The sequence below is a fragment of the Pectinophora gossypiella genome, chromosome 22 (assembly GCF_024362695.1).
Source record: "Pectinophora gossypiella chromosome 22, ilPecGoss1.1, whole genome shotgun sequence".
Classification (NCBI taxonomy): Eukaryota; Metazoa; Arthropoda; class Insecta; order Lepidoptera; family Gelechiidae; genus Pectinophora; species Pectinophora gossypiella.
Window position 1 is genome coordinate 2,052,204 of NC_065425.1, and position 19,853 is coordinate 2,072,056.

At 35.0% G+C, this 19,853-nt stretch overlaps 1 protein-coding gene across 1 annotated transcript; it reads right to left on the reverse strand.

The window, feature by feature from the left end:
- Positions 1-1,236: 1,236 nt before the first annotated feature.
- On the reverse strand, positions 1,237-7,837 carry LOC126376936 (macrophage mannose receptor 1-like). Its single transcript, XM_050024484.1, has 6 exons — positions 7,786-7,837; positions 7,031-7,144; positions 6,199-6,333; positions 3,064-3,255; positions 2,046-2,291; positions 1,237-1,421 (listed from the first exon to the last, which is right to left on the reverse strand). The coding sequence occupies exons 1-6, from the start codon at positions 7,835-7,837 to the stop codon at positions 1,237-1,239; spliced, it is 924 nt and encodes a 307-aa protein (XP_049880441.1).
- Between the last annotated feature and the right edge of the window lie 12,016 nt (positions 7,838-19,853).

A 19,853-nucleotide genomic window follows, 5' to 3' on the forward strand; every position in this document is an offset into this window, starting at 1 on the left:
TACATGACTAAATAAAAACGTTGTTTATCGATATCGATGTATCTTCAACAAGCACATCACTAGTGTGTCACCGTCGATACAAGTTAAATTAAGTACCTGTATTCGTATATTTCTTTAGAAAGCAATAATAATGGTTTCATACAAACAGAAACATGTCAAATTTCACTTGATATATCAATTGCTACATTGAGCCATATTTCGTTGCGATTAATGTCAAGTTATTAGACCTTAACGTAATTTTGTGATGACTATAATCGACTGTACGTCTATTCGAATGGTATTCGAAAACAGATATTTTTCTTTTTTGTTCAAATCGAGCTTTTTTTACTTGTTAAATAAATTGAGTAGCGTCTTGAGTGAAAATCAAATGTCTCTTCATTAGTGTTATTTATGCCACCTGTAGCAAATCTACAATAAGTCACGTCAAAAAAAAAACCTTTGTAATTTAACGAGTTTGGTTTGGTTTGGTTAGAGCCGTTGTAGAATGCTTGCCTGTCACTTTGAGGTAACAGATTCGAATACAGCACAGGCCTAAACCAATGATTGTCGAATTTGTTTTCGAATTCATGTTTGGATAGTAAATTATTATGACGTGCTCAGTGGTGCAGGAAAACATTGTGAGGAAACCCACGTTCCCGAGAAATACAGTTTTTGAGGTATGTGCCCGTATTGGGCTGGTTTTCCCTTGGGTTGGAAGGTCACACAGGCAGTCGCTTCTGTAAAAACACAGACCTGTCAAATCTTCAGGTTAGGTAAGCGGACCCCGTGAATAACTGACGCTAGGAAGATTATCTTCTTTTATTATCAACGTCATCAACCCTGGTGTCAGGGTTATTATAGAGCCGCCATAGGCCCCTGACATGACTCATGTAACGACTACATACTTACATCAGTAAGTAGTAACCGGGACCTACGGCTTAACGTGCCGTAGCCACATACACCGTAGGAAGAGGATGATTAGTAGGAACTAAAATTATTTACAGTAAATTACGTCATTTCTTCTATAAGCTTCTTTGGGATTGAAAGAAAAACAAAACACAATCGTTTTAAGTTTACGCGGTTATTATCATAATTAAAACACATAATAACGGGTTCTAACCGCGTCATCCCGTGATCATGGCACTTGCAACAGTGTCGAAATATCGGGAGTCTCATATCCCCATTTAAACGCGGTAAGAACCCGTTATTATGTGTTTTAATTAAAACACAATCGATTCCTTATCGCAATGTCCTTTTTCATACTCTCTTTGGACACACTCGGGGTTCCATATCCTTTTCGCAAATGAAAACAGACTCAATATCGCACTGCAAAGGGACCAAATTGGCATTGTTGTCAATACCGCCACAGACATTGAAATTTAAGGTTTTATTTATGGAACCAGCCTTGAATTTGTGGTAGCCAGATTCTTCTAAAGTTTGACCTGAAAGTAAAAATGTACTTAGAATATCAGTAGCTTACAGCCTTACATAAACTGACGCCTAATTCCCACCAGGGAATCTAAAACTAAGGAATTCCATTGGCTTCAATTCTGACTCAATTCTCTTGCTTACTCCATATTCATCAATCGTTTCATACACGCACGCCGGTTCAGAGTAGATCGTACTGAACCTTTTCTAAGAACATCTCCAATTTGGTCAGTGATGATTACAAATAGAAACATAGGCCAATGAAGGATTTTCCAGGCTACGTTCCCAAAAATAACGTGATAATTACCTATTTTTTCATTGGTCAGGCTCAGAATTACTCAAAAATATGAAATTTTGTACTTGATATTTGGTTCAGGTATGTATAGAATTATGTTGCTACCAATATTGCTTCTCTTTATTTTGATCAGAATAATAATGGGTGGAAGATATGTTGTGCCTGGGTGTTATAACAAGGGTCATCATTTATATAGCCTGTTATTAATGTAAACGAAGGCAAATTTCTACAGCGCCATCTGTATTTCATTTTTGGGGACCCTAGCCTGGAAAGTCTCCTAATTAAAAGCTACCACAAGTGATATAATATATTATGTAGGTAAGTACCTACAATAATTTCATACCATGGATGGTTCTCCATTCGCCATTCCAGTCCCGAAAGCCAAGAAACGCCGAAGCAGCAACGTCCTGTATGGCCCTTCTGGCATGCATCTTGACAAACATTTGCTTGAAGATGTCTATCTCCGATATGTTGTTGATGATGGCTAAATGGCCACTTTCGGCGTCACAAGTCTTGTATGCCCGAGACCAGACTTGAGGCGTATTGTGGAATTTATAACATTTGTTTGCTTTCCTGCAATATCCGTAGTCTGAAAATTTGTATACTGTTTTTTTTCAGTTCTTAGAGGAATATTAAAAGAGGAACGTTCCTAATATAACACATGATTTTAAGATCTTTTTTTGACGTGACTTATAATGGATGAAACTTGGATTGTTAGAACGACAGAGAGAGATTCAAGCCCTTTAAAATGTGGTGTTGGAGGAAGATGGAAAAACAAGTTGGACTAAAAGAGTTACTAATGAGGAACTGCTAGTAAGAGTAGGGGAAAAGACGCAAATATTGAGAGTTATTGCGAACAGACGAGGCAAGATGATTTCACACTTAATAAGACACGACGAATTTATTAAAAACATCATAGAAGGGAAGATAGAAGGAAAGAGAGGAAGGGGAAAACAAAGCAGAGCTTACATGGAACAGATTCAAGAAAAGGTGAACGTCGTGTCTTGTAAGAAGGTGAAAGAATTGGCGTTTGATATATAATAATTTATTAATTGGATCTTAAATTAGTAATGATGATGATTGTAGATTTGATGCAAATGACATTAACTACTTGGACAGACGAATGGGCTTCTAAATCTAGCTTGTTAAATTGCTTATTTTGTTAAAATTATGTCATTGATGTCTCTGCTTACGTTTTATCTACGTAGATTCCAATTTCAAAAGTTTCACATAGCCAAATAAGTTTCACATTTTCTTTTTTTGCCTCGAAAGAATATTATTTTAGCATTTAATTTTGTGTGAACTATTATTTAACAATAATTAATTGAGTTTAGCAATGGTCTAGTGGTCCAATGTCTTACCTTTATCGTGACCGCATCTGTACATTTTCATGTTCTTATCGTATTTCCGATAACAAATGTATGGTAAGGTTTCATTACAGCTAATATCTGCTATAGTGCCATCAAGAAGCATCGCTATACAGGATTCTTCATCGTTGTTATTATTTGGTTCCTCTTTGGCCCAGGTGTGACTAATTGCTGACAATTTTACACCTAAAAGCAACATAATTATAAGCTCACCATTAAAAAATGAACTGTAGAAATCATCCGGAAATGATGTAAGAGGCCAGATCTGTGGGAAAACAAATAAATTATAACAACAACATAACATAGCTTTACGCCTGTATCCCCAAAATGGTAAGCATAGGTGTACGGTCACGAGCATTAATATTATGTATACATTTTGGTACCATGTCACATTAACTTTTTTGACAAATTGAACTGTAAGTCTCACTAAATGTCAAATACATATGTTAGTGCGACAGATTCCTAAAGTTGGTACATTATATTGCTCATGACTGTACAGTATACAGGGTGTAAGTGACATCGTAACGAAAACTGATGGATGATTCAGACCATGATTCTGAGTTAATATCAAATGGAATTTTGCTGCGCAAAAATGTGTGTTTGTCATATATATTAGTCACAATACCGTAACCTTCTAAATGTAAAAATGTTTTAATGTATGTGATGTGGCTGTATTTTATAAATAAATAAAAAAGTATGCAACCGAAAATAATACACCCATACCTTGCATGTTTCATCATCATCATTATCAGCCGTACGACGCCCACTGCTGGGCATAGGGCCTCCCCCAAGAATCTCCACGACGATCGGTCCTGCGCTGCCCGCATGCAGCGGCTTCCCGCGACCTTCACCAGATCGTCGGTATATCTTGTAGCGGGCCTACCCACTGAGCGTCGTCCGACACGTGGTCGCCATTCGAGACCCTATCCGCCCCAGCGGTCATCGGTTCTCCTCGCTATGTGTCCTGCCCACTGCCACTTCAGCTTGGCAATTCTCCGAGCTATGACGGTGACTTTAGTGACTTGCATGTTTAAGACGAGCCAATTTTATAAAAAATTGCCTTGGCATTTTTATTTTTTTTTATTAAAAAAAAGAAAAAAAATATAATTATCATTTAGCCAGACACAAATCCTAGAAACCACGTGATGAATTATCTAAGACACAAATCCTAGAAACCACGTGATGAATTATCTAAGATCCAAATTGAATTCATCAAACTGTCATAGGTAGTCGAATTCAGTGGTTTCAAGACCAAGCCGGGATTCAAACCAGGGAAACTACGACCTAAGACCTGCGTTCTCCAAACAGGGCTACTTTCCCCAAAATTAATATAGATGAAGCTGTCCAGATTTACCGTCATAATTAATTTTCTCATTACCCGGGTACATCATTATTGAAAAATTTTGGCTTTACATTTTTTACTTTAAACATTTAATAAGATTAAATAAGTTGGCGACGTAATTTGCGAAGCAATCATCGGCTCGAGATGATCTCGATTTAAATAAGGGCTGACTTGACGGGGGTCAAGGGTGTTCCTTTACTGACCCTATCCTATTGCTTATTGGTATTCAAATTCAAATTCAAAAATATCTTTATTCAGTTGGTAACATAGTTACACTTTGAATCGTCAATTTTTACATAACGAACGTTTCATCCGCTTAAAACTACTGCAGCTTCTCACAACCTGTATAGCCGGGGAAAAGAAGCTGCAAGAAAAACCTCGGCACAGGGCCGTAGACCTTCTTTAAAAAAATAAAAAATAAACATAAAATATTGGTATACAATTGAGTAATTTAGCTGCCTAATATCAGTTCTCAGACAGTTAATCCCATGCATTCATATCTTCTAAATAATCACTAACTTTATAATAACCTTTTTTGTAAAGTTTTTGTTTAACTACTGTCTTAAAACAGTGATTAAAAAAATGTTATAAAAATCACCCATAAGAAACAAAATTGCCTCAGAAAGATAGGGCCCTTCGTCATATGAAAGTAGTTTTGAACATCATACTTTCATTCATCTTGCCATAGATGTATCTCTAATTAACCCAATGGGGACTTTCCAAGAAACGAGAAAGGAATACTTACAAAACGTATTATATATAAGTAGTAAGTAAGTTATTTTATTGCCTATTAGTAGATTACACTTGTAAGGCTAGGAGGATGTTGCGAGTCATTTCCTAACACAAGTGAATTTATTTTACTTACTGGGAAGGCTCATTTTCTGTATTTATGTAATTAAGCAAAATAAATGCCTTTTTCATTTTCAATACTATTCAGAGGCGGAGGAAAGGAGTCCTAATACGGCTTTGAAATAAGACTATTCTGGGCGCCATTCCACTCGCGTCAGGCAGAGTACTGCGGGGCGGAAGACAAGAGGGAAACCACTGCCGTATTTTGTCCCTAAAAAGTAGCATGGAGAATGTTACACCGACAAGAGCGTGACTCTTAAATTGGTGATGATGCTTACAATACAAGGAATAAAATAAAATTAAATTCATCTTTTTGGGGTTATTCATACGTATTTACAATGAGATACCTAATAATATTATTCAGAATTTGTCAGAAAATAAATTTAAAGCTCATATGAAACCTTACTATGAGATTAATGATCACCTAAATGATAAAAATGCCTGATATGAAATATTTTCGTCTAGGTATTAAATAACTTGCAATTTTGCAATTATCATTAAAAATTAAAAAAAAAAACTTTCAATATACCTACATTGATTTAAAAGATGTGTTGCTGTTGCAGTTTCTTGTCATTTCTTCTCCTCAGCCATAACACCTTGCGAAATGACGTAGATTCAAAAAAGTTACATTGACCTTCAACAAGTTTGTCCATGATAATTACGTTGGATAAATGATTCTGATTTCTGATAAGTACCCCAAAAAAATGGCGCTTTAAAAATTTTGCTTCGTCATAAAATAAGAAATAATCCTTCTCAAAATCAAGGTGACGGCGCTGTAAAGATATTCCTTCGTTTTACCTTCTAATTTCACGAAACAGACATATGCATCTTTTTGTTTTTGGGTATAAATGATGACCCTTTTTATTGCATCCAGCCGCATCACATCTTCCACATTTAATAGGTAAACGGGCTTAATAAATATAATTTACGAGTATTACCTTCAATAGAAATAAAGTCGCCTTTGGAAAATCTTGAATGTAGACCAGTGTGTATTCCACAAACGCTGCTCTGGTTGGCTAGTGACGTCATTGCTTTTTTAAATCCAGGCATGATTGGAGACATAAGCAAAGCGCCTGCATAAAAGTATAAGCAATTTATTAAAACGGACACATTGCCTGCAAGAAAATAAAAGCAATTTATTCGATTGACGTCTTTGCTTATCTAGGTCGATTAATCTTGCTATATTTTTTATTTAAGTACTTATAGTGTTTCTTGATATAAAACCTAAAAAGTTTCCTACCTCTTGAGAATCGCTTGGAAGACTTTTTTATTATTATGGTTGAATTTATTACATACAGGTAAGTTATGGTCATGAGCAAATTATTATGTAGGCACAATCCCGATCTCGCGGGGTCCCGTTCTCGCTAGATCTTGTCTAATTTTTCGGAATCAATCCCGAATTATAATTGACGACATCCAATTCGAGATTGACGGGATTGGGCGAATGTCCTTGAGTTATACTGTTTGTTTTGATTATGTTGATTTTCAAATTAGTAAGTAATTATGAAGAACAAATGTTTTGTTTTCTTTCAAAAAATATTTTATTTTAATTAACGTCACCATCACAAACAAGCAGTTTTCATCGTTTTTAGCCATTCTAACTTTAATTTTGTTTAAGAACTAGACGAGATCCCGAAAATTTCGGGATCTCGGGAATCGGTATCTTGAATTTGCGATCTCGAGTCGGGATTGCGTTCCCTACTTTAGAACCCTGTCATGCTAATGTTATTTGATATTTGATGTCACGACTGATCAATTTCACCTTCTTACCTTCTAAATTACATCGCAGTTGTGCTTCGTCCCATGTTGAAGGTATTTCTTGATATTTAATGAACCCTCGTATATTTTTAAGGTAGTTGTAATCGCAGCGAAACCGTCGGCCATCTATAAGAAATGCCAGAATCAGAAATCAATATAACACCATATACTTATAACAACATTTTTAGTGTTTTTTTTTTAATTTCTAGGGTCCTGTGCCGAGGTTTATTTTTCTCGGCTATACAGGTTGTGAGAAGCTGCAGTAGTCTTAGGTGGATGAAACGTTCGTTATGTAAAAGATGACGATTCAAATTGTAACAATGTTACCTACTGAATAAAATATGTGTAGTATTTTATTTACCTACACCGACTCCTCGCCAGCTATGTTTAAGTGTTAAATTATTAATACTAAATATACCTTAAGGTATGTAAAAATAATTTGACTGCGTTATTTACTAAGTTACTGAATATTTTTATGAAAATAAAAAAGAAAAACAGAAAAACCTAAAGGACATACTAAAAACCAACTGGAAATTAAAAGTACAAAAGATTTTTTTGAAATATAGTTTTTATAATAAAACTTTGTAATATTGTAAAAATGTTGAGATCACTGCCGCGGGCGGTACGGTAATTTGTAGAGATTATTTTTACGAAAATTACTTAATATGTAAATTATACTGGTTGAAAAACTATTTATTAGTATTTTTTATAAATGTATATATTTTTTTCATTAAAATGTCAATTTTGAATAAAACGTCTAAACTTACCCAAATGAGGTAACCAAATAGCCACAACTAAGCTGTAGAAAATATGTTTCATATTGGCACTAATAAAAACATTATAATAACACTTTGTGAAGATTTCTTTTTTTAATATTACTGCAATATTTCCAATATCAATAAAATTGTACGCAAGTGTGAATTTATCGAATAGTTGAGGTAAATCTAGCTTAGACGCTGGTGGGCAGCAGAGAGTTGCCGTTCTATATGTAGTATTTATTATTCGTTATTTGTTTTTTACCCTGCATTTTTTGGTGAGCTGCGGCACCCATATACATATATACCTTTATGTTTTCCAACTAAATATTTATGCGTGTATATTTCAATGTTGTAAATGTATAATTGTCGTAGGTTTTACCTAAATAAACATTTTTATTATTATTTATTATTCTATGACGGATGAGGCGCCTGATACAATTTGGTGCCGGGGGGAGAGTTATCGTTCTATTATGTAGTTTTTTATTCTATGGTAAAGGTACAAATACGAATATACTTAAACATAACATAAATAGCCAATATACGTCCCACTGCTGGGCACAGGCCTCCCCTCAATCAACCGGAGGGGATATGGAGCATACTCCACCACGCTGCTCCACTGCGGATTGGTGGAGGTGCTTTTACGGTTAATAGCCGGGAGCAACGGCTTAATGCACCAAATTGCACCAAAGTAAAAAGAAATAATTACAAAACGACCGAATGTTAGCCCGTTGATGACGTATGTGTTACCACTGTGTTACCATTAAATTGGTATCTCTAACGTTCCAAGAACATCAATTTTATTACTGAAAATTAAGTGAATTACTGACTATTTCACCAAATTACCTACTATTATTTGTCACATATAAATAAGGTACATGGCAAATGGCGGCCTTATCGCTTAAAGCGATTTCTTCCAGACAACCATAAGGTGAGGGAAAAATGTACAAATGTAAATTGAAAGGTATAGGGTATATTCGCTTTGCAGTCGATCCAGACTTCGGGGTTAACCCTTTCACGGACAGAGACCATGGGTCATCGATGGTTCATAATAGGTAGTATGAGAGTATGACAACTTGGAATCGGAACGTCATTAGACGTTCTGTCCTTGAAAGTGTTAACACCACTCCTTCCTAGCATTATCCCATTTTTCACGGGATCATCTTTTGTACCGTTCGGTATTTTACGGAAGCGACTGTCTGTCTGGCATTCCAACCCACGAAGCAATCGGCTCAATACAATTTACGCCCCTCTGAAACGCGTTTCTCAGGAATGTGGGTTTCCTCACATCAGATCTCATATCGAGAAAGAAGTATTCCTTTTATTTATTTGGGCTTTAGCCCAATAAAATACTGGTCACGGGTTGCATTGTTTCAAAAATGTGTAGTGTGTGAATCCGTGAATAACGGACAGTAGAAAATTACTTAGGGATATCGGATGACGGATGTCTGATGTAGAGTATAGGCATCCATATAAATATAGTTACTATCAGGATCGTGGTAGCCCAGTTGGTAGAGCGCTTGCCTCTCACTTTGTGATCGCCGCTTCGAATCCAGCATCATCCCGTTTTTCACAGGGTCCGCTTACCTAACCTGAAGATTTGACAGGTCCTGTTTTTCACAAAAGCGACTGCCTGTCTGACCTTCCAACCCGCGAAGGGAAAACCAGTCCAATACAGGTTAAGTGACATAACTCCGAAAATGGATTTCTCGGGAACATGGGTTTCCTCACGATGTTTTCCGTCACTGCTGAGCACGTGATAATCATTTATGATCCAAATATGAATTCGAAAAGACATTCGACAATCATTGGTTTAGGCCTGTGCCGGATTCAAACCTGCGACCTCAAATTGTGAGAGGCGAGCGTTCTACCAACTCGGTTTTCACTTGTCTCGGAAGTCGGAAGTCTATAATAAATTTCATTAATAGTCCCAAACTAACTAAAATCAATGTTAATCATAAGGATAAAATCAGAAACTGCCGCGCTTTGGGCACGATAAGAAATATACTCAATATATTCATGGAAATTTGGATGATAAGAAATATTTTCATTACTTCCTCATGGCCTCTTTTTTACACAGTTACCTTGATGTTGCCTGTAATAAGGCTGTAATACCACCATAATAAGTATTTATCCTATACGGGAATACGCTTTGGAGGATGTTCGCAGAAATTGCATTATTCCGTAATTTTCTTTTCCCTTTGTTATGCTACCATATAGATATACACTCTTTCTTATACAATAAGAAAACCTGGTGTGCTCCATCCTATGAGAAGCGGCCATTGCTTGCTCTTTGATGACGTATGTGTTACCATTAATTTGGTATCTCCAACATTCCAAGGACGTAAATTTACACATACATACATAAACTCACGCCTATTTCCCACCGGGGCAAGCATAGACTATAGAATTCCATTTGCTTCGATCCTGACACACTTCTCTTGCTTCCTCCACATTAATCAGTCGCTTCATACACGCACGTCGGTTCAGAGTAGATCGTATCAAACCTTTTCTAAGGACATCTCCGATTTGGTCAATGTAAGTCCTTCTCTGTCGGACGTAAATTTGATTATTGAAAATTAAGGGAATAACTGACTAACTTATTTAATTACTATTACTTGTCACCCAGCAGTGGGTGGATACAGGCTGAGTAGATAGATACATACATTTTGTTAGTGGTACGATTGTGGTTGGCCCTTGGGAATAAGGCGATACCATAGAATATGGAAGGGCTACTCTCCGCTCCCCACCAGCGGCTGAGTTAGGTTTACTTCACCCCCTCGGTCTTACTTTAGTCTTCAATCGTAAACGTCAGACGTCACACACACATATGCGCGTGTACGATAACGTCAATGTGTAGTGTCTGTGTAAAACGAGATGTTTTGTATGAAGTGTCCGGTGTGTGACGATACTTCAAAAATTCCCCATAATTTAGTCACCTTTGAACAAAAATATTACCGTGTAACAATGGCGAATATAAGCGCTGTTTCATAAATCGTATTTCGGGTAATTAGAACAAAAATTATTCAGTGTATGTCAAGAGAATTAATGTTATCTTTGTCACGCGAGATCGTGGTCAAAGGCAGAAACAGATAAGATTAACCAACCGCGTATTTTTAAATATTTTTTACGATATTAAAGATGTAAGGATTTGGTGTTAAAGCACTCACTAGGGGGGTTAAAAAGGTCATTTTAATACAATGAACCTAGAAAGCAATGACGCATTTGACATGAAAATGTGTGTAAATCATAAAAGTAAGTGCGCAATGCCAGTAAATGGCAAATTTCCAAATTACTTTTTACGTAGATGGATTATCTATGACAATGTGGATTATTAAAAAAAACTCTTAAAGATTTAAAACAAAAAACTTTATTTTACAATTTGCTATATTATTACACATAAATGAATGTTAGTAATGCGTTACGATATTTTCCATTCAGCTGTATTTACTTACACTCCAAAATTACTTTTTATTGAGCAATATTTCCTAATTTCCCACTTTGGAAATATTCCTATATTGCCGGGAACGTCAGATAATGTTGATTTACAAAAACTAACTTGTGTGTGGATGCACCATTAATATTTCAGCTCGTTAAGCTAGTACCCTTTTTACTTTTATTACTTTTAAGTCTTACATTTCATATATCGCACCCCCCGTGGAAAAACGCAGTAAGTGGACTAGCGACATTTTTTTTTTATTGCACCATTCAATTCAGCGTACACGAATACACCTTCTCACAAATTTTCATTAACATATCAGTAAAAATGAAGAAATTATTACAAAAACAATGAAATTGTGCAACATTGATAAAAATATTTTTCCCCCATAATAAGAAAGTAAGTATAAATACGTGATTTTTTTTTGGTATTTTCCCATATAGTAAAGTCATAATAACACTTACTTCGATTTTACACGAAAGTTTTTTAGGATGGTCGAGTCGTAAGTAAACGTACTGACATGTTTCACGACATTATACGACACGACAGTGGTTGTACGTCTAGTTACTTCGTTATTCCACGAATGTTTTAGCGTTACTATTTGTTGTAACTCCAGCTACTTGCCTATTCTGCGAATCTTTTAGTGTAACGGTTTGGTGTAAATATAATCACGTAGTTTTTTCCAAGCAAGGTTTGATATTACTATTACGTTATTTCATTTATCTTCATTTTTCGATGATATATTTTACACTATACTCTTCGTAAATATGAATACAACTCTTTTAAAGACAATAATTTGAATCATTTGTCGTGTTATTCTAATTACCTGCAAATATAGACTACTTATTAATGTCCTAAGTAAATATACTTACTTATCACTAGCGTAAATCCCTATGTTTTATTTGGTTACTGTACTTACGCCGTGCCAGCGGCGGCGGGCTGCACACTCAAAGAGAGGTATTAGAAAGATATTAGAGAGGTATTACATCTATCCACCAATTTTTCGTCAATCTCGACTTTTTATTCAACCAAAAATCGACCCTATTATTACTGTACTGTGATCGTTATTTGTAGGGTCGTATGCTGATTGTGGTTTTACCACGGTAAAACCAAGATCACCTATAGACAAAATTATTGCCGACGAAGTTTATAAAAAACGACCTTATTATTATTGCACTGTGATCGTTATTTGTAGAGTGAAAGCTGATTGTCTATTTGTGATCGTAGTTTTACCACGGTATTCCGTCAGTCAGCACACGGCCCTACAAATAACGATCGCATTGTAGTAATAATAAGGTCGATTTTTGTTAGAATAAAAAGTCATGATTGACGAATGTTGGATAGATGTAATAATTATCTCTCTATTTAATTTGTTCATGGTGGCTACTCGAAGCGTGCATATCTTTGTGTGGAAGTAAAAAACCCAAGGATTATACGTATGCTCAACTTGGACAAAATCGAAGATGGTGAGTTATTTACTTATAAATAGACTAGCTAGATTTTAGGTACCTATTACCTTACCTACTTAGTATATTACTATTTATTAGACTATTAATATTATAAATATTTTGTTTTGTAAGGTTTACACAGAAGCAGATCCTACATACCTACCTACCCTACCTACCTACCTACCTGACGACCTACTGGACGTAAGTTGGTTTGGTTAATGCGTGATGATGATTGCACTGCTCTGTACTAATTATTAAAGTAAACTAAGCATGCCTATGTGCCTATTCGGTGCTTTTAATCTATAAACTAACTACCTATTTAAATTGGGGTGTGCCGTTTTTATACATTCGCTATCACCTGGCATAGCACCTGGTATATGAATAAAATAAAGATATTTGAACAAAAAACTGTTACGTGATCAACTGTAGTATTTCGGCTTGGTTGTGAATTATCTACCTAGGTATATAAGTTAACTTTTGCAAAAACACCCTTGATTTTGTTGTTATTTGTGCGCTTGAGTTTGATATACATTTTATTATTAACGCATTGGTACTAACCTTCTATTTAATACCTAAATAACGATAAAATATCTAGGTTTGTGTCTAATTTTTAGGGTGATTTGGTAATGGGTCCTTTTTATTGCTTAACGTCTATTATGTACCTACCTACAAACAATGTATTTAAACCATTATGTTACAATTAACAGATTCCACTAATACTGCAACCCAATCCAGTACAACCCAGTGGAAGAATGACCAGAAATGCAAAAATATTTCAAGAAACTATGGGATATCTTCTCGTCGTAGTCAACATGAGACACATTCTCTTGAAGGTTCGTATGTACCTATCCGTATCCTACTAAAGTTCTTCTCTCGTGTGGGTTGAGACAATAATTGACTGAACTCATCAACCCTGGTATCAGGGTTACTACTGAGCCGCTATAGGTCCATGACATGCCTCATGTAACGACGACATACCTGCATACTTAATTAAGCCGCAACCGACTGCCTAACGTGCCCTCCGACGCACAGGTCATCTTACTTTTGGGCAAAAAAAATAATATTAGTACCATTTCTGATTTACGACTTGGCCGGGAAGCTAAGCAGCTGAAAACGTTCCATGTTTTGTATGCCGAAATATCCTTTCAGTATTTGTATTCTAGATTGATATAGGTATTTACCTATTAACCTGGAAGCGGCGCGTGGTAAAGTTTCTCTGAAATAGTCAGTGCCTGACTGCCTGTGTATTTATGGTATAATTATTCTGTCATTTTCCTCTTATCATAACAACCACAGATATATTTTTGATTTGCTTAATGTAGTTTTTTCTAGAGTTATCTCCTATGCAAACCAACTGGCTTTTATGGGGTTTTAGCCAAGTTGCAAACGATTAAGTACGTAAAACGACAGTGACAGACCTTATGTCAATCACATACATTTTTATCACTGACACTGTCGCTTTTCGGATACGTTGGAAAATTGGCTCATCTCTAAGCTTACTATAATAGGTATTAATGGTTGTTTTTCTTTTTAGTAATTTATTATCATACTTAATAGTTTTTTATATTTTGTCATTTGCAGGTTCTACCGAAAAGCAAAGAGGGATCGGAAAGGAGCAAAATGTTCAAGAAAACACTTAATGACTAACTGTAATAACTGAAAATGAAGGTTTTTCTAATAAAGGCAAGTGCCATACCGTATTAATATTTTTTGTGATTATGCATGTATTAATTAATAAACGTTTTAAAATTAAAAGTTGGATTTTAATTACAAATAGAAATAACTCCCTGAAAACTAAAAACCCATGCGGGTCAAACGGCTTTCGGCACAGCTAGTAAATAAATATATATTTTTTAATACAAATTAGAATAAACACTTAATTTAACACTGATTTTATTTGTTTCAATATACAGGGTGGCCCAAAAGTTCACGTTCAAAATGAAAAATTTGATGGAGGGGCTCATTAGCTACCAGAAACACCCCCGTGTATGTTCAGCGATTATTTACGGTTTAGGAGATATGACCCATTTTACACCTTTTTCTTGATTTTCTATCTTACTTCAGAAATCATCATTTTGTCGCTATCCCTTTCTTAATAATTCTAATTTTTTCTTTCTAATTTCTAATTATTTTGCTTCATAACTATGCCTAAGTATGTGTATCGCTAGGTGAAAAAATAAAAACAATCGAATGAAAGATAAAAAAGTCATTGGAAGTCAAAGTCGTCTAAAATTGTTACAGTTGTAAGTCTTCGCCGAAGAATAATAAACACATGAGATTTTCATGAACCCTGAAAGTGTTTTTAAAAACTGCTCCGTTTAATAGGCTTTTAGACACATCCAAAAAAGTACCCTTAATAGGGGCATAAAACTAAGTAATTAGCCCTCAAAGATTGCAAGACAGACAGATTTTATTTTAGCATCTTATAGTATGAATCACCAACAGTGTTTGGGGATAACTTTTTCCTTCATTACAATATGAATACCAAAAGTGACTGCAAGTTTTGTCTTCAGACTGTTGCTATGTCTACCCTGTTAGCGATTATGAGCGTGATTTTTTTTATTAAAAATGTGTCTTTGACCACAAAGGTAGTTAAAGGTTGTTAAAGAACAACGTTAGAAAGAAGCAGCTACCTACAGTGTATGAGAATGTAAATTTTTCCTTCAAATCTGTCTATCTTGCAATCTTTGAGGTCTAATTATTTAGTTTATTGCTTCTATTAAAGGTACTTTTTTTGATGTGTCTAAAAGGCTATTAAATGGAGCAGTTTTTTAGAGATACCTACTTTCAGCGTCCATGCCAATCTCATGTGTTAATTATTCTTCGGCGAAGTTTTAACAACTGTGACAATTTTGGTCCAATTCTCACTTTGACTTCCAATAACTTTTTTTTTGTCTTTGATTTGACTGTTTTTATTTTTTTACCTAGCGGTATATATCTTTAGACATAGTTGTGAAGTAAAATAAAATAATTATTAAGAACGGGATAGCGACAAAATGATTATTTCTGAAGTAAGGTAGAAAATCTAGAAAAAGGTACAAAATAGGTCATATCTCCTAAACTATAAATAATGGCTGAACATACATGGGGGTGTTTCTAGTAGCTAATGAGCCACTCTATCTAATTTTTCATTTTGAACTTGAAGTTCTGGGCTACCCTGTATAATGTATGAGCATACATACTTCTACATTCTAGACTAACCCCTGCAACAAACAAGTATTTAAAGATACATACAATTATTTTGAGATATTTCCTTATTAAAAAAGCAATTTCTATAGTTACACTATCAAAGATCATTTACTTTCACGTGGAACAAATAGGTTTCTCAACTTACGCAAAACATGTTGTTAAAATTTTTCGTGTAAGAACGAAGTAACTAATACTTACAACATCCGAGTAAGATGAAATCGGAAGGTGAACAACGTTGTAGGTAAAGTTACAACTGTCAATGTTGTTTGCACTACGTAATAATAAAGCAGTATCTGTACTTACAACGGAACGTTTGATTATAGTTTCGTGGAATATCTACGCAACCGTGTTTTTTTAGTTTTTTTTCAAATATACACAATTAATTAAAAATTAATAAATGTGGGTCAATCCGGGCTACTTTTTGCTATTATTTTCTCTTTGAAGGTTATTTCCAGGACTTATAACTAATTAGTAGGACAGTTTTTTGTAGCTCCTGAAAAGTTGATAAAATCAACTTACTGCGTTTTTCCACGAAGGGTGCGATATGTTCAAATTTTAATATTAAGAAAATGTAACGTCTTAAACCTAAATAAAGATTTAATCTATCTATCTATAAGAAAAATATACGCAAAAATTCTTCAAATTGTCTTTGTCATGGTTGTAGTCAGAATTGGTGCAGTTAACCCTTGATGATGGATGAGGCTTGCCCAACGACTCCCACTGCTGGACCCGCCTTGATGATACCATCGCGAATGTGTTGTCCAATTCTTTCCTGAATAAAATAGAGTAACATAAGATTACAAATACAGACAGACAGAGTACTGCGGGGCGGAAGGCAAGAGGGAAACCACTGCCCTATTTTTCCCTAAAAAGTAGCATGGAAATTGTTGCACCGACAAGAGCGTGGCTCTTAAATTGATGATTAACATTACAAATACTTTATTGTACTCACAGGAGATAGAAAATCACAGAAACAAGAGACATAATAACACCGTGCTAGTGACATCGTAACGACTACAGAGGGGATGATTCAGCTCATAATTCTGAGTTAATATCAAGTGGAATTATCAGTATCATACGCAATTCATAATAAAAATATGATTTGTGTATGCGATTACAAACCATAGTTTTTCAACTGCAAAGTCTTCTTCTATCGTGTGGGTTGTGATGTGGATTACCAACCCCATCAACCCTGGTGTCAAGGTTACTATTGAGCCGCCAAAGGCCCCTGACATGGCTCATGTAACGACTACTTACTTACATCAGTAAGTAGTAACGGGATACCAACAGCTTAACGTGTCTTACGAAGCACGGATCATGTTACTTTCGGACAATCAGGTGATCAGCCTGTAATTTCCTAACCAAACTAGGGATCACAAAGTGATTTTTGTGATATGTCCCCACCGGGATTTGAACCAGGGACCTCCGGATCGTGAGCCCAACGCTCAAACCACTGGACTGCGGAGGCCCTTTGCAAAATCAAAACCTTGGTACTTTCGGGTACGTGGGTCAGACTCGCACCTGTCGGCCTTTTTTTTATTAAAATTCTTCTCAAGGGAAAAAGTGATCACATTTAAATTACCTACGAAAAGCTTAATTTGTAAAAGCTTTCGAAACAATATTAATATTCAATTGAGTCTAGAAAATTAGTTCAAAAATATTTTGAACATAATTTTAATTTTGATAAATTAAAATAAATATAATATAGGCAATGAAATTAAAAACTTACTTACATTTTCGTTAAAAATTTCCAAAGGTACTTATATCTTTAAGCTTTTAAAGAGTTCAGAAGGTATTAGTGACAGGAAAAACTCGGCTTCTGACCGTTAATCCTGATTTCTTAACCTCATCCCCTCAGCCGCAACCCGCTAAAGAGTCAGGGGAAGTGTATCCATGTAAACAATGTTACATCAAAAAATGCACCTCAATGCAAGGCATAAGCCACGAGAATAGCGCTAAAGTTTCTATTAAGGTAGATTTAGACCATAAGAACATAGAACCAAAATAGTGTTATCCTGTTTTTTTGACATTTTAGTGTGAATACAAATTATTTTATCACCATTTTTGCACTAATAAAGAACGTGAACATTAAAATTACAATTATAGGTACTAAAGTTGAGCAACTTTTTTGTGAAGAAATTACTATAAAGTTGCTAGAACACTAAACGCGATCATTATTAAGGTGGGTTTAGACCAAACAAACGTAGAACCAGAACATAGATCAAGGGGGTTAAAAAGGCCACGTTAGAAAAGCAATATTGCCATTTGACATTTGTTTGCATTGCGCACTTACTTTTATGCGCAAATGTCATGTTGCAATATTGCTTTTTTAGATGAAATGCTTCGATGTGGCCTTTTTTGCCCCCCTAGTGGTTAAGCCAAGTTGCAAACAATTATGATTGATAAGTTTAGTTACCTTATGTCAATCCCATACATTTTTATCACTGTCACTCTCATATTGTTTGCAATCTAGTCTAGAGTGTACTTTTCTTATATCTTTACAAAATATTGTTCTATTTCTGTTTCTTTTCTATAGAATGAGCGAGTATTCTCTGGAATCCTTTGGTAACGAGCGAAAAAAGAACAATTCGTTTGGTCTAATCCCCAGTTGGAACATTTCATAGAACACTCGCTAACAGAACTACGAAAGAGTTTTTGGGCTCTGTTTACTTACATAGAATTTCGTAGAGCCGATATAATGTGCATTCGCTCACATGGTCTAAATCCGCCTTTAGGGAATTACATAAAATTATCAGCAGAAAAATAATGTAAGTACTTACAATTTTCTTAAACACTTTCCATTTTGGTGCAGGCGCTGCAGTAACCGAACACACAGCGAATACCAAAGCGAACACGAAAAGGAATATCTTTGCGAAATTCATTCTAAACAAATTCTAAATTCAAATGTTCAAAAGATTTTCTTATAAACTTTTATGCTGTAATTCAAGTATTGAACACACTGATTATAAAAATCCAATCCAATCTTTTTTATATCCTTCGATATTTACTTTTAATTTCTTTTTTGAAGTGTTTCCTCTAGTCATGATGAAATAACTTTCTTCATTTCACAATGTTCTTCATGTTAAGATTAGAAACCACTCCAGAAGTTAAGTTTGCCAATTCAAACTTTATGCCAACATGATAAATTACGTAAATGTGTATTTAATATCTGGTTTAATAGGTTAAGTGCGGAAGATTGTTTACATTAGATTAATTATGATACGTAAGTCTCATTACTTCTAAGAGAAAAGACAAATATAGTCATGTTATCAACATAATTTATGTTAAAAATAGTTGTGTTAAATAAGATAACTTTGTTTAACTAATATACAGGGTGTTAGTGACATCGTAACGAAAACTTTGAGGGATGATTCAGACCATGATTCTTAGTTGATATCAAGTGGAATTTGCCATCGCAAAAGTATGAAACAGAAAAATACTAAAAAAAAACTGTCATTTTCCTGATTTTTCTGACAGGAAATTCCACTTGATATCAACTTAGAATCATAGTCTGAATCATCCCCCTCAGTAATCGTTACGGTGTCACTAACACCTTTACCTACTTGTATGGCTACCGTATGTACTTGTAAGGGGTGTAAGTGACATCGTAACGAATACTGAGAGAGATGATTCAGCTGATTACTCTGAGTTAATATCAAGTGGAATTTTTCATCGCAGAAGTATAAAATTGAAAATAATTAAAAAATATTAAAAAAAAAATCATGAATTTTGCCACGGAAAATTTTACTTGATATTAACTCAGGATCATGATCTAAATTGTCTTCCTGAGTATTCGTTACGATGTCCCTAACACCCTGTCTATTGTATTATACGTATTTTTGTAATCTTCTTCTGTCGTGTGGGTTCTGAAGTAGACGATCAGCCTCATCATGGTGTCAAGGTTATACGTAAAGGTGTTAAAGGTATTTGTCTGGGTCAAAGATAAATTATAAAATGCCACACAGAGAAAATTTAAATAGAAAATAACGAAGTATGTAGTCGAA

Coding starts and splice junctions, on each gene's coding strand:
- LOC126376936 (XM_050024484.1), bottom strand. CDS start 7,837: ATGAAACATATTTTCTACAGCTTAGTTGTGGCTATTTGGTTACCTCAT. Junction 7,145..7,785: donor TATTTGGTTACCTCATTTGG/GTAAGTTTAGAC, acceptor CATTTCTTATAG/ATGGCCGACGGTTTCGCTGC. Junction 2,292..3,063: donor CAGATGCGGTCACGATAAAG/GTAAGACATTGG, acceptor ACAAATTTTCAG/ACTACGGATATTGCAGGAAA.